Genomic DNA, 16,781 nt, shown 5'->3' on the forward strand with positions numbered 1-16,781 from the left:
GTCCTGAAAAATGTATTTATATTTCTATTTTTTCTGCATTGGGACCCCACTTGTTAAACTGTAGAAAAGACAAGTGGTGCCACTAAATTGTAGTTTGCATAAATTGTTAAAAACGTCAACTTACTCTACTTTCTTCAGAGTATTGTGACTCACATATGAAGCTGTGTGTTTAAGATTCATTTTGAATTTGCCAAGGTCATTACTAATGCTCTATCATTAGAAAAAACTGGGAGACATTACAGATCTCTTCTATATATCTGGTGGGGGACCCTGACTGGCAGACTTCTCAGAAGTCAGAAGGAGTGAAGAGAGGACTCCTGGGAAGGAAATCCCATCTTCCAGTCACTGAGAGCTGCCAACATTACTAACAGGGTCTTCCTGATAAGGAGAGTCTAAGAAGAGAGGTTTTTAGGTTGAGGCTGTGCCTGAAGAATAGGAAGGGCATAACTGTACACAACTGCACTATTTGAAACTTTGGGAGGGAAAGTATGTTTCTTTCAGTGTGGAAATAGGGCACAATTCTACTTTTGTTACAACTTTTTCTTGCCGCTCCTTTCCTACCACAAAAATATTTCTCCTCTAGCATATTCCATTGTAAAACCATTAAATGTATCATGAGTGAAGTCTGTTTTCTTTTTTAAAAGATTGATGGACCAAAAATATTATGATAGAATATTCTACGAGGCCTGGCAGATTCCAGGAAATTCATCTTTCCCACTCTAAAATAATAGGAATGGGATTAGAACAGTACAAGACTTAAAACATGTGTCTTGAAATTTCAGTTTCCTCATTTGTAAGTGGTGGTAATAAAACACACTTCATAGGATGTTAAATGGATGAAGCTTAATACACTGCATGATCTGTATGATTTGAGAAATCCCAGAAAGACCTGACTGTTGCCAACATTCTCTGGGCTCCCTTTCAGAATTCCAGGGGAGATGAACATTGCATCTTTACCTTTAGGGCACATGAGTGAAGTGCTGCATCACATTATTAACTATTGCTTTTCTACAGTCTCTCCCCAATGGCAGTGTGTCAGCTCACCCCTAACCCCTCATAATAATTTATGTGCAACCCTATCATTGCTCACATAATTTGTTCTTTTTATCACCCATCATCCTGCAGAGTGGTTACCATTTTACTTCCTTGACAGTATAAATAGTTTCTTATTCAGTTTTGTGACCCTAGTACCTAATAGAATGCCAGGGGAAAAGACTAAGTGAGAGGAGAATAAAGGCAACATTGAGCTGTCATCTGGAGGGTGTGGGTCTGGATCATTACATTCAAGATGGAAAAAAAGGATGGAAAGGGGATGGAAAGACTTTACTGGTGTGCACCAATACCCTACACCTTTACAATCAGAAGATGCAACTCTTCGTGCTGCTAAATGATGCTTATAATATGGTAGAATTGCTTGTTCTTCTTTTAAACTTGTTCTTCCAGAAGTTAAGAATCCTTCAAAGATAAATATCATATTACAAGTAAAAGGGAAATGTAATTATTTCATAGGGTCCATTCTTAACAAATAAAAATGGCTTTTTAGACCATTTTTTAGACTTAGTTTCCATTGTACAATAAATTAAATCTCTAATTAAAGTAAGAGAAATACAACTAAATGGTCAGAATTGGATTGGCACACAGAATAGGTACATTCATCTGAGTCCCTTCTTTGTGCCAGGTTTTGACAAGTATTTTATCATACTGTAATAGTTAAATTTCAGATTTGGTAGTCTTCGTGACATTAAAAGGAAAACAAAGGGGAAGAAACTTATAGGTTAAAAAATTTAGAATTTCATCTGGTCACAAAGTAATTTATTCTTTTTTAGTTTCTGTAAGGATATAACAATTCTATTGGAAATAAACATTGATCAAATCAAATGTGTAGAGAAATCAATTACATCAGTCTTCTGTACTGTTTCAAGTAATAGTAATATCTGAATAACATTGTACCAAGGATAAACAGATGAATTCACTTTGCCTATATTTAGGCCAGGTACAACCTGTCACATGTTACACCAAGGTAAAATAAGTTGTTCTGTGTTCATCTAGAGTCCCAGCTAATTTTTATCCTAATTTTACAGATCACTAAAAGAAAGTCGTAGGAAGATATGACAAACTATGACAGCACACCACAATGATACCATCTCCACTGGGGTTTCAGACTTCCTCCTGAATTGTTTTGTCACGTCTCCCAGCTGGCAACTCTGGCTGTCCCTGCCACTCAGCTTCCTCTTCCTCCTGGCCATGGGGGCCAATGCTCTTCTTCTGGTCACCATCCAGCTGGAAGCCTCTCTGCACCAGCCCATGTACTACCTGCTCAGCTTCCTCTCCCTGCTGGACATCGTGCTCTGCCTCACTGTTATTCCCAAGGTGCTAGCCATCTTATGGTTTGACCTCAGGCCCATCAGCTTCTCTGCTTGCTTCCTCCAAATGTATATCATGAATTGCTTCCTAGCCATGGAGTCCTGCACATTCACAGTCATGGCCTTTGATCGCTATATAGCCATCTGCCACCCACTGAGATACCAATCCATCATCACTGACCAATTTGTAGTCAAAGCTGCCTTGTTTATTTTGGCCAGGAATATTTTTATATCTCTGCCCATCCCCATTTTCTCAGCACAACTCCATTACTGTGGGAGAAATGTCATTGAGAATTGCATCTGTGCCAATATGTCTGTCTCCAGGCTTTCTTGCGATGATGTCACTATCAATCGCCTTTACCAGTTTGCTGGAGGCTGGACTCTGCTGGGATCTGACCTTGTTCTCATCTTCGTCTCCTACACCCTCATACTGCGAACTGTGTTGAGACTTAAGGCAGAGGGTGCTGTGGCTAAAGCTCTGAGCACCTGTGGCTCCCACTTCATCCTTATCCTCTTCTTTAGCACCATCCTTCTTGTCTTTGTCCTTACACATGTGGCCAAGAGGACGGTCTCTCCTGATGTGCCAGTCCTGCTCAATGTCCTTCACCATGTCATCCCTGCAGCCCTTAATCCCATTGTTTATGGGGTGAGAACTCAGGAGATCAAGCAAGGAATCAAGAGATTACTAAAGAAAGAGTGGCAATAAGGACAACAGCGTGTCTGCATTCCTAATATAGAATGACTTATTAATCAGTTAATGGGTAATTACATTGAAATCCATAACTCAGAAATAAAATATCAAGGAGAAAAGTAAGCAATAGCTTTGAAATAAGTTCTTGACTCTATCCTTCATCTTCAAATCCCAACATATCTCCCCAAAATTTGACATCTTTGTGACTTTTTAATTTTTTCCAATATTTATGATTACATTTTGTCCAAAATGAGGGCACTCAAAAGGACAAATTCTATAGTAGAAGAATAACTCCCAGTTAATACTGAATTTATCAACTCCACACATTTATGTTTAAAATACCTGTCAATATAAGTGACCTTAATAGTAACTTACTATAAATATTATTAGCCCAATTGCACAATACAGTTGTGAAAATATCACAGTATTTTAAATGTCAGCCAGAATGACAAAAAGTGACAAGAGCCCATAAGCAAGTCTCTTTTGCTTATCTATAACATCTTTCTACCACCACCCCCCTTTTCAAGCAAAGTCTCTTTGTTGTTGTCAGCCAGAACTCTCAAAAGTACAGAACTCTTGCAAGAATTGCTGGCATTTGGCTGATACATTTTGATGTTTCAGCTGTGGGATTCACAATGAGTCAGTTTGATTTGTGTACAGAGTTCTGCTTCAGTGTACTATACATCACAGTATCATAAGACATCCCAGCAATGGCACTTAAATTTATTAAGGTCTATTATTAATTTGGCAAAGATATTTTAAGCAACTTCCTTGGTACAGAAACTTTGTTGGAAATTAAAGGTACCAAGGTGTATAGAACAAATTTTAAATCATTGAGAAACTCATATGACATTTGGGGAAATTATAAACCAATCTGGATCCTAGGAATATTGAAGGAATGTTTTCTTCTACATAGAAAGACCTGGAAAAATGATAGGCAAATTAATTCAGAAGTGACTTTAAAAAGAGAGAAAGCCTGAGATGGTGAATTAAAAGTTTTGCATCCTAGGTTGTGCACAACCACAAATAAGATATGTGGCTAGGAACAAATCAATAGTTTTACTGTTTCAGGATCCTCATCTGTTGCATGAAGGCAGTAAACCAATTATTTTAAAATACATTTCTAGTTCCAAAAGTCTATGGAACTACTGACTGTCTTAAGACAGGCATCACTCACACTACTGAGTCTCCCTCATACTTCTCTTTAAGCACAGGAATGGACACTTCCCACCTTTCTTCAATGACAAGTGAAAACAAATAGGAAATGTGAACATTGTATCAGGTACAACATCAAAATACTGCAATTTGATTTAATTCACAGATCAAATTCCAACCACCTCGGAGGATGACTTATATATCCAAATTGTTTACAGGTCCTCCTGCATCCAACTGCCCAGAGCAAGTTATGGTCCTTCTTGATGGCAGGGCTTCATGGATATTTATATCTGGGTCTAATAGCTATAGCCCTCAATAAACAAAGTATTTCCCTATGAAATGCTATTTGGGTCTTTGTCTTGTTTTTAAATTGACATGTACTGGTAGGAGAAATATCAATTCCATTTATGGAAAATTCCATTAAACCCCAAATTAGGCATTTTTGCCTTCTGATTCCAAAATAAAAATGCCTATAAGTCCATAATCAGATAGTTCCTCAAGTCTAGACCATTTAGCCAATATTTGATGAATGACTGGATTATTTTAGGCATAATCTTTGGTATTTTGTCAATTTCTATTATCCTCTATCTAACAATTAAATCAATCTTGAACTTTTTCTTGTGGTTTCACTGTTACTGAACTCTAATTTAACATCTGCTTGAAAATGAAAATGTATTTATATTTCTTTAAATAATAAGCAATAATTACAGGTTAAAATAGGTCTAAATTTTGTTCACACAATATACTCATAGACCAGTATGGCTAACAGAAAACTAACTCTTGAAAATATTACTATTTCAGAAGATCTCAATTAAACATACAGCTAAGTAAATACTATATTTAAATCCAGGAAACTTTTGTTTTGATTATTTTATTAGTGAATATCAAGGCATATTAGCACTAGGGTAAGCAATGGTTGTTCATGGTAAGAACTCACCAAAACAGACGCAATTGCATCCTATGTTTTTTTAAGGTTAAATTTTGCATTAAATAGATTCTCACAATTTTGTACATTCATGTATAAAACTAGCTAGTTTCAGTGTTTTAAAAAATGTTACAGAAGTAAGATACATAAAATACTCTAGAGCCTAAAATAGAATAAGAAATATAAGTAGAAAATCTGGTCCTTTGAACCATAGAATAACAACCTAGAATGTTAAATGAAGCATTAGTTAGCAATAGTAGCATTTCAGAATTGATGGCACTTCTCCATCACTAGTAGGTGCATCCAACAGATTGCTCAGGGGATTTCCAACTGACACTGGAATATAGGAATATGTTGATTAAGGTTGCATACTGTCCACAAGACACAGAAGTATCCATGCAGTCCTACTTCTGGGACTATTCTTTCATCTAGTACACATTCAACACCTGTTATGTACAGGCATTCTAGGTGTTAAGGAAAAGTTCCATGAGCAAAATACATATATGTACCTTATGAAGGGAAATCCAACATGTTAAATAAGAAAACAAAATTAAAAATTATTTCAGAAAGTAGTAAGTATTGCAAGAAGAAAGATGGCATACTGATTTCAGATTATACTACAGAGCCATAGTAATGAAATAGCATGGTAATGGCACAAAAACAGTCACATAGGTCATTCTAGGGAACCCAGAAATAAGTTCACACAACTGTAGCCATCTGATCCTTGACAAAGTTGCAAAAAGCACATGTTGGAGGAAAGGCAGAGTCTTTAAAAAAAAAAACTAGTGCTGAGAAAACTGGACTACAAATAGAAAACTGAAATAAGTTGCCTATCTCTCACCCTGTACAAAAATCAATTCAAAATGGATTAAGGTCTTAACTTAATGTAAAACCTGAAACATCTTGCATTAATAGGGAAAACACTTCAAGATATATGATTAGACAGTGACTATCTGAACAGGACACCAATAATTCAGGAAATAAGAGCAAGAATTGACAAATGGGATTACATAAAATTTAAAAATCTTCTACATAGCAAAGAAAACAATTATACAACCCATAGAAGAAAAATCTTTGCCACCTATTCATAAGATAAAGGATTAATATCAAGAATATATAGAACTCAATAATTAAACACCAAAATAACAAATAATCCAATCAATAATGAGCAAATGAACTGAACAGACAGTTCACAAAATAAGGAGTACAAATGGTCAATAAACACATGAAAAGATATCCAACACCTTTAGATGTCATGGATACACGAATCAAAACTACACAGAGCTAGAGATGTAACTCAGTGATAGAACCCTTGCCCAGCATCCACAAGGCTCTTGTTTCAATCCCCAGCACCACAAAAAGTTTAAAATTAGTTCATTAATTAAATAAATAAATTTAAAAACACTAAATTGAGATTCCATTCATAATAGTCAAAGTGGTTATCTTCAAGTAAACAACAAGTTCTAGCAAGGATTATGGGGAATGAGAAGCAGCCCTCCTGTACTGTTGGTGAGAATGTAAACTGCATCCACTATGGAAATTAGTATAGAGTTTCCTCCAAAAAAAAAGGGACTACAATATAATCTAGTTAAACCACACATGGGTATATATCCAAGGGACTCAAACAATAGAGATATCTGCACACCAATGTTATTGCAGCACTATTTATATTAGAGAAGTTATGAAATCAACCAAGGTGCCCACCAATGAGTGAATGGATGAAGAAAATGTGGTCTATATATACAATGTACATTGTGAAATGAAATCATGACATTTACAAAAAAATGATAGAACTAGAGATCATCTTGTTAAGTGAAATATGCCAAATTTAGGAAGATAACAATTTTTTCCTCTCATATGTAGAATCTAGATTTTTTTAAGACATGAAAGTAAAAGGGGAACTATTTGAGAAGAGAAAGGGAACTAGAAGGTGGGGTTAGGAGGGAAAGTACAGAGTAATGAGGGGAGCATGTGATCAAAGTACATTATATACATGTACGAAAATGCCATAATGAAACCCATTATTTTGTACAATTAATATATACTAATAAGAAAATGAAAATAAGAATAGGCCATGTTGTTTGCAGGAAAATGGTTGGAACTGGAGATCATAACATAAGCAAAATAAGCCAGACACAAAGACAAATACTGCATGTTTTCTCTTGCGTGCAGAATCTAAATTTTTTAAAAGAGAGAGAGACATGAAAATAGAAGGTTCGTAATTTGGGGAAAGAAAGGGACCAGTGGAATAGTGGAAGGGAAGACAAGAGAAGGGTATATGTTCAAAGTACGTATACACATATATGAAAATGTCATAATGAAATCCAGTATTTCATTAGCAATTAACATATGCTAATTTTTAAAGGAAAATAAAAAAGTTGGTGTAATGTATTAGTGTGACCAGCAAGGCAGAAAAAAACCAGTTTGCATGTGAATTTTAAAGATAAACTCTCTGTGAAATGATTTTTTTCCTCTTTATTTATATATTCATATGTGCATACATTGTTTGGGTCATTTTGAACTGAGATTATTAATGTCAGATGCTGAACACTTGAACACATGGGGTAAGTCCGTTTCAATCAGATAGACCAATAAACATAGAACCTAAGCCTAGAAATGCAGAAGTCCAGGGATAGTGGACATCCCAGCAGCTGGTGCGATGCACCTACAGGGGGCAAAGGCAGAAGCCCAGGCCAGTGACACTCTAGGGAGATTTGACTATAGGATCAGGACCTCCTTTCCCAAATATACAGAGAATCTGTGGTGGCTATCAGGACCTGAACCTGGCAGAGGACTGGAAGTCAATGAAGAATATTAGAATGAGAACATGCATCAGAACCAAAGCAAGTCTTATAAACTAGAGACATAAAAGAGAGAGGCTGTGCCTGAAAGACCAGAACCCTATTGTCATAATGGCACTAGAGAAGGAATGCTGTAACTCAGGGGCTTTACATCTTTCTGAATATTAATCAGAGTGGCACTCAGCATTAAAGTATCCACCTCTAATATTGCTTGGTTACATGATTTCATCCTTATTAGTCCTGTGCTGGAGTCCACTGACAGCAGTTTTCAAGCAAAATGTAGAAGATGATTGAATTTGAGTAGGTAACTATAGACAAAGGAAACCTAAATCACCTATCCAAACAAACTTTACCAGAGATTCCTGGATTTGATTGGGGGCAGGTGATGAAGTAGGGGGTACACACTCAGCCCTGTCATTGACAGGTATCTATATTTTTTTCTATTGATTAGATATTTAATAACATCTTCCTTTAAACCTATAACCTCCATTTTGAATGTAGGAACGCCACTGATCTACTAATTTACACAATTTAAATACTGAAATACTATAAATTAGCATATTTTTAATGTTTGTTAAAACATTAAAGTGAAATTTTATCAATTAACAGTACTATGTTTTAGAATAAGACTATAATCCAAATAGCACATGGTGGGACCAAAAGTCTTGAGAGAGGCAAAAATCATTTAGGTAACTGAGAAAGCACTGTATGTAAGACACAATGATAGATGTTGCAGATGCAGAAAAATTAAGTACACTCTCAACCTTAATGATCTCATAATCTGTGAGTAGTAACAAACTATTGTAGATTCAGTGTATTCAACAGACGAAAAGGATTGAAATTAGTAGAGAATTAGTGATCACCCAGATCAAACTTCTAAATGGAATTTAAATATTATCTATACCCTGATGAGTCAAACAACTATACTGAAGTTGAGTCTGACCCCTGAGGAGTACCATATATTCAGTGATTTACTTTTCCACTTGGATAGTTATTATCATTTCAAATGCATGGGGAGTAGTCTGGTATGGAATGAAGTTTGCATCCAAAGCTGACCTTCTGATATCCCATACCAAACTAGTCCCTCAGTTAATAGCAATTTCACTATTCCCATTGCTCTTGATAAAAACCTGGGTGTCACCCTCTAATCCCTACTATGTTTTATACCTAACATATGGATTATTTGCAAATTGTATGTCCTATGACCTCAATTTTCACTCACTACTTTAGTAAAAGCCATTATTGTCACTTTTAACCTGGACTATTGAAAGTAAGTTCCCATTAATTTCCCCCATTTTATCCGTGAACACTGTCTTGTTGAATGCGTTTTCTCAATCCAAATCAAAACCACATGATGATGCCACCTCAGTCCTGTTAGGACAGCCGTCATCCAAAACACCACCAACAGCAAATGTTGGTGAGGATGTGGGGGAAAAGGAACCCTCATACACTGCTGGTGGGAATGCAAGCCAGTACAATGACTTTGGAAAACAATATGGAGGCTTCTTAAAAAAACTAAACAGAGACCTTCCATATGATCCAGCAATACCATTCCTGGGGATATACCCAAAGGAATGAGACTCAGGTTATTCCAAAGGCACCTGCACACCCATGTTTATTGCAGCACCATTCACAATAGCCAAATTATGAAAACAGCCGAGATGCCCCACTATCAATGAGTGGATTAAGAAAATGTGGCATTTATATGCAATGGAATTTTACTCAGCCACAAAGAAGAATGAAATTTTGTCATTTGCAAGTAAATGGATGGAACCGGAGAACATCATCTTAAGCAAAGTTACCCAGGCTCAGAAGCCCAAAAATCATATGTTCTCCCTCGTATGTGGACTTTAGATCTAGGGTAAACACAGTAATGTTATTGGACATGGGTCACATGCTAAGGGGAGAACACGTACAGGAGGAATAGGGAAAGGGAAGGAAACCTAAAACTTGAAAGTGTTTGATGTGCCCACTGTAGAGGAGAGAATAAAGTAATCTTAAACTGACAGAGGCCACTATTGGAAGGTGATGGGAAGTAGTGAAGAGGTCTGGTAGAGATGAACCAATTCAGGTTGTAATACACATGTACACGGAAGCAATCCTAGGAATCTCTCTGTATAGCTGTCCTTATCTCAACTAGCTAAAGCACTATGTCTTTCTTACTATTGCTATGTCTTCTCTTCAACAAAATTGGAGAAAAGGGCAGAACAGATGCTCTTGAAGCAAGGGGGGTGGGGGAGAGGGAAGGGATGAAGGGCAGGGGGGAGAGATGCCCCAACCAATGTATGCACATATGAATAAATGAATAAACAATTTAAAAAAGTGTTTCTTCATATCCCTATCCTGTAAATTAAATATGATACTCCTTCAAGATGAAAAGACTGAGAATTCCATGGAAGGTGTTACATACTTGTTTTTTTAATGATTGAGTGATTGAAGGATCATGTTTGGACAAAGTCAGAATAAAGAACACAAAAGATTTTTTTTGCATATTATGGTCACGTATCTTTTATTATTATTTTATTTGCATATAATAGCTGTTCAGGGGAGATACACTTTGACATTTACATATGTCCTTACAATATATCTTAGATTCACCCCCTCCATCATTCCATAATAGATTCTCAAAGTTGGGTTAAGCACATACTTGTAGAGTAGGAGTAAGAATAAATATTATGACATAGTTCCGAAGGTTTAAGTTCAAGATGAAGGTGGTAGCATGAATGTCATATTGTGTTTCTTGTGACATTCAGATGAAAAACCAATAAAACATGTCCAGACTTCTACACCACCTTCCACAATGTCCTTCTTTGACTCACCCCTCTCAGCCAGGGTGCTTGATTAGTTTGATAATCCCCTGCTTGATCTCCTGGGTTCGCACTCCATAAACAATGGGGTTGAGGGCTGGTGGGATGAGATGATGCAAGACATTGAGAAGGATAGGTACCTCTGAGGGTATCTTCTTTCCTGCCTTGTTTGTGAAGATGAAGACTAACAGGATTGTATAGAAGAAAAGTATCAGGATGACATGTGAACCACAAGTACTCAAAGCCTTGGTGACTGTACCCCCTGACTGCTGATGTATAACAGCCCTCAAGATGAAGCAGTAAGACAGAAGGATGAGAACCAGGTCAGAACCTAATAGGCACCAAACACTCACAAATTGATAGAGCTTATTTAGGTGAATATCCCCACAGGAGAGCTTTGCTACAGAAATATTGGCACATATACAGCTCTCTATCATGTTGCTGGCACAGTAGTTGAGCCTAGCAGCCAGGACTGGAGTGGGCAGTGTGGCTAGAAGATTGCGGAAGACAATGAAGATGGCTGCATTAATGACAAACTGTTCTGTGATGATGGATGGGTAGTGCAGTGGGTGGCAGACGGCCACATAGCGATCATAGGCCATGACCAGAAAGGTGGAGGATTCCATGGGAAGGAAGGTATTCATGATGAACATCTGCAGGAAGCAGCCCACAAAGCTGATGGGCTTCATGTTGAACCAGAAGATGACCAGCACCTGCCAGAATCATTGTCTTCAAAACCCTGTATATCTAGTATCATCCTAGAGTACCTAACATTAGGAAAACCCTCTGATGGCTAAAAGCTCCAATCCCCCATCCGCAGCCCCATAATGCTACCTGGGACAGTATCCTCATTTCATTGTCCATCTTCTATGTCCATCTCAATCTCCAGAGTCTAATTTATACTCTTTTCCTAAAGTTAGACACCAATCTTTAGTTTAGAAAATGTTTGTTTGTATTTCTGTTCTCTGGTGAGCTCCACGGTTTTTATCCAAGCTCCAGAGGGCACATCTGCCCAACAGGAACATCAAACTCATTAAGTCTAATGCTTATACTTGGACACTCTCCAACCCCTTCATACACATAAGAAACTTTTTCCAGCCCTGCTTCCTATCTCAATATTGACATAAACATACATACATTTTAGAAAGTATATTATAGAGCTCTGTGGTGGAGCAGAGGGGTAATTCAGACTCATGGAGAATTTCCCTAGAAGTAAGGAGAAATTTGGAACTTGAAATATTACTCATAAAGATATTAAGGTAGTTGGGAACAATGGAAACTTGGAAAAGACACAGGCATTAAGAAGGTCCAGATGTGGTGGTTCACTTTGATAATACCAGCACTCAGAAGACTGAGGCAGGAGGATCATGAGTTCTAGGCCAGCCTGGAGTATATAAGAGTTTAAGTCCAGCCTGGACTGCATAGTGAGATCCTGTTTCCAAAAAAACCACCTAAAAAAAATGAAGGGATCATATCTAGAGATGGTGTCAGGGATCTTTTGTGATGGTATGGGTGACTCACAGAGCACTTTCCTTCAGGAATATGAGCATTTGTAGAAGGAAAATAAAGTACTGTTTAAAGATATATGACTGAGTGCCTGGAAGAGAGTCCAGGGAGGGTCTGACCTTAGGGATGACTGTGAGGCAAAGGATGACATCCAGCACAGAAAGGATGGCAAGCAGGTAGTACATGGGTTCATGCAAAGATGTCTCCTGCCAGATGGTGAATAATAACACAAAGTTGGCCCCAAGAGCCAAAATAAGGAGAGGAGCCAGGACAATCGATAGCCAGTGTTGTGTGTCCTGCATTCCTGGAAAGCACATCATTATGAATTCAGTCACCTGGGTCTCTGTGTTGTTGGGAGCTAACACCATGATTGGCAGGTGAGTCTGCTGGAAGGAAAGAGGCAAGAATTCAGGTACTTGACTGTTTCATTAATAACCTCCTAACTGATCTGTCTGCCTCCACTGTAGGCTGCCAAGTTTATCTACCATCCTATTGAGTAACAGTCCATCTAAATTTTAAATTGGACATCATTACCTGTTAAACAATGTCCTTGGGCTGAAGTAGTGGCTCAAGTGGTAGAGCGCCTGCCTAGCAAGCATGAAGCCCTGATTTCCAACCCCAGTACCACAAAACAATCTCCTTAGCACTCATCACTTTATGGACACAGAACTCCCTCCATATGAGTATGTTCCAACCCCAGACAAATTCCATAGTTCACCAACACACACTTACATGCAGCTATATCTATAAGACAAGCTTTGCTTTGTGTAAAGCACTACTGGGTTTCACATGTGTCATATCCTCTCTTAGAATCCACTCTTTGGCCTCAAATAATTAACTTCCACTTGCCCCATTCTTATCTATACTGAGGGCTACACTTTTTGGAATTTTTTTCTTGTTATTCATCTTAAATGTCTTTTCTTTCCATTGCTCCCCTATGATCTTCAAATACCCCAAGCCTATTGCTAGTAAAGAATTAATAAGACTTACCTATGCTCATCAATGTTTCCTGTTTGTTTTTCAAGTTTGCAAATAGAATTTTTTGTTTTATTATAGCACAGAGAAACAAACTAGGTAACTGGTGATATAATAGGCCTTTGGCAAGTACACTTTAGACATGTAAGAGTGATAGATTATTGAAAGTACAATAATGCCCTTGACAGTTACTCTCTATCATTTCTTTATTTTGCTGTATTATAAACCACTGGCACTGTTGCTTAACACTTAACAGACTAGTTCTAAAAGTCTGAACAAAGCAGAAGGGCAAAAAAATCACTTCATGGTGAGAAAAAACTACAAAACAACTTAATAGTGAGAAAAATAAATACCAAAGACACCTGTGCAATAGCTTTTTTTGAGTAGTCAGGTTTCAAGCATTCTCCTTTGAAGCAGAGGAAAAGTTTTCTCTTGTAGTTGCATTTTGGAGTGCATCATTGAGGGCATCTAGGATACTGGATGCCAAAATTTCCCAATCAAGGTTTGGAGATGTTTATTTTTCTTAATATATACTGTAGAATTCTCATTGGGATTTTCTTTTCACTTAGACCAGTGGTTCTCAAATGTGAGTGTGCATCAGAATTACCCAAGAGCCTGTTAAAACACAACCCAGTTCTGTGGGTCTGGGACCTTTCTAACAAATATCCAGGTAATGCTGATGTTGCTTTCCCCAGGACAAAATTTCAAGAAGGAGGGATGCGGGGATCTAGGCATGGTAGTGCTTGCCTATAATCCAGCTATGCCAGAGGCAGAGATTGGGAGGATTGTGGTTCAAAACCAGCCTAGACAAAATGTTATTCAGACCCTCATCTCAACCAACAATCTGGGTATGGTGGCATGCCCCTAGAATCCAAGCTATATGGGAGGCATAGGTAGGAGGATCGCAGTCCAAGATCACCTCAGCAAAAATGTGAGATCCTACCTGAAAAATAAAGAAAAAAAATGGACTGGGAAGGGTAGCTCAAGTGGTAAAGCACTGGTCTAGTAAGCCTGAGCACTTACTTATCCCAGTAAGCCTGAGTACTCTAACCCCAGTACCACAAAAAGAGGACAAAAAAGAACTTCAAGACTGAGAGTGACAGAATTGATTATATCTGATCATGATAAGTGACCTATCCCTCAATTTGAAGCTGCAATCTCAGTTCAGGCAGGTCTAGACAGAGCTCTCCTCAGCCTCAGATAAATTGGCCACTTTTCCCATTATCTCCAATTATTTAAGCACAGTACTGTGCAATCTTTGACCTTCCAATTTGAAAGCTCTCTTCCTTCTGTTGACTCAGAATTACATAGATTTCATTTTCATAGTCTCATTTCTTTGCCTATATCTATGCTTCTTAGCCACCTTGCCTAGAAGGATCAAACCAAATTAAGGTCAAGGATGAGGTATCTTTCCTTTTTCTTTATGGTAGTTGGCCCAAATATAGACACATACATCATGCCTATACTAAGCAAAGAAAGAATTCTCCTTCCAGTCAATCTTCCTGGCAGAGATGGAGCAGGGCTTGCTGACACTAGCCACACCTTAGTGTACTCAAATTCTGACATAAGTGATTCTTGGGGTCTTTACATACCAACATCTAGAGCATGTAATAGCATCATTTGAAATAAATAATAACTTCAGAAAGACAAATTTGAAATGTCACTCATGCTTGGTTTTCTCGTGTACAATCCCAAAAATACTTACAGAGAACGTCTTCTCCAAACAGTAATTTTGACCCTTCAGTGAGATTCAGGCGGTATGGGGCTCCTCAGCTAATCACTGGCCTTAATGCTTGTTAATGCTTGTGGCTTTGACACCTGGTGCCTTTATGAAAATGCACTTTGTGTAACAGCCATTCTCCTGTGGCTGGATAGTCAAAGAATTAGTTTGGGAATCCTGTTCTCCTGGGCCCCTTCCTCCCTGCATAGGTGCAGACATTTCCAATGAAAAAATAAAGTTCTATGTTTACATTCAGAAGAAGTGAGAGTAGTAATCACAATATAATCTCTATGAAGGTGACTGAGAATTACATAAACTGAAGTGTATTATTTACAAGGGAAAGGAATATTACTCAGGGACATGGAGAATGTACATTTTAAGAGAAGGATGCCTTTCTGACTCAATTTTGGTAGGTATTGCATATTCTGAACTTCAGTGGATATCCACATATTGAAGATCAAAACTAGATTCCTACCTCTCACCTTGTAGAAAAACCAATTCATAATGGATCGAATATCTTAATGTAAGACCTAAAACTTTAAACTACTGCAGGCAAACATAGGGAAAAAACTTCAAGATACAGGTATAGATGATGACATTCTGAATAGGACTGCAGTAGCTCAGAAAACAATAATAAGAATTGACAAATGGCATTGCATGAAATTAATAAGCTTTTACACAACAAAGGAAATAATTACCAGAATGAAGAAACAGTCTACAAAATTGGAGAAAATCTTTGCCAACTATTCCCTGACCAGAAATTAATATTCAGAATATATAGAAAACTCAAAAAATTAAGCACCAAAAAACAAGATAATCTAATCAATAAATGGGCAAATGAACTAAACACTTTTCAATCAAGGAAATACAAATGACAAGTAAATACATAAATAATAATGTTCAGCATCTTTAGCCATCAGTGAAGTGCAAATAAAAGCTACATTGAGATTCTATCTCACCTCAGTCACAAGAAAACAATAGCAACTGATGTGGTAGTACATGTCTGTAGTCCCAGTTACTGGGGGAAGCAGAGACAGGAAGATCATGGTTTGAGAACAGCCTGGGCAAAGTTAGTGCAAGACCCTACCTGAAAATCAAAATAAAAGCAAAAGGACTGAGGTGGGGGGGATTCAAGTACTACAGCAACTGCCTGAAAAACACAAGGCCCTGAGTTCAATCTTCCGTACTACAAAAAAACAAGAAAGGGAGGGAGGGAGGGAAGGAAGTGGGGGGAGAAGGAGGAAAAGAAGGAAGAAGGGAAGGAAGGAAGGAAGGAAGGAAGGAAGGAAGGAAGGAAGGAAGGAAGGAAGGAAGGAAGGAAGGAAAGAAGGAAGGAAGGAAGGAAGGAAAAGAAATAAATGCTAGAGAGAGCACAAGAGGAAAAGAAACCCTTATACACTGTTGGTAAAAATGTAAATTAGTCTAGCCACTATGGAAAGCAATATGGAGGTTTGTCAAAGAACTAAAAATAGCACTACCTTATGATCCAGCTATAGCACTGCTGGATATATACCCAAAAGGATCAAACTCAATATACAATACAAATACCTGAATAGTCATGTTTATTGTGGCCCCATACACAATACTCAAGTCATAGAATCAACATATGCACCAATCAATGGATGAATTAATAGGGAAGTGATATATATTCACAACGAAGTCTTATTAAACCATAAAAAATGAAATTATGTCATTTGCAGGAAAACTAATGGAACTAGAGATAATTATGGGGTTTTTTTGTCTTTATTTATTTTTTTTTCTTTTATTATTCATATGTGCATACAAGGCTTGGTTCTTTCTCCCCCCTGCCCCCACCCCCTCCCTTACCACCCACTCCA

General features: G+C 37.6%; 2 protein-coding genes across 2 annotated transcripts in view; one reads left to right on the top strand and one right to left on the bottom strand.

The window, feature by feature from the left end:
• The first annotated feature begins 2,118 nt into the window (after positions 1-2,118).
• LOC141421353 (olfactory receptor 56A3-like) overlaps positions 2,119-16,781 on the top strand; it is a 32,433-nt gene continuing 17,770 nt past the window's right edge. Inside the window, exons 1-2 of the mRNA XM_074066943.1 lie at positions 2,119-2,898; position 5,114. Of these exons, the coding sequence (XP_073923044.1) occupies positions 2,119-2,898; position 5,114 (781 nt within the window). The remainder of the gene's footprint in view (positions 2,899-5,113; positions 5,115-16,781) is intronic.
• On the bottom strand, positions 10,760-12,616 carry LOC109679636 (olfactory receptor 56A4-like). Its single transcript, XM_020154782.2, has 2 exons — positions 12,368-12,616; positions 10,760-11,455 (listed from the first exon to the last, which is right to left on the bottom strand). Exons 1-2 carry the CDS (start codon positions 12,614-12,616, stop codon positions 10,760-10,762), a joined length of 945 nt encoding a protein of 314 aa, XP_020010371.2.

Source organism: Castor canadensis, chromosome 1, assembly GCF_047511655.1.
Source record: "Castor canadensis chromosome 1, mCasCan1.hap1v2, whole genome shotgun sequence".
NCBI classification, from domain to species: domain Eukaryota; kingdom Metazoa; phylum Chordata; class Mammalia; order Rodentia; family Castoridae; genus Castor; species Castor canadensis.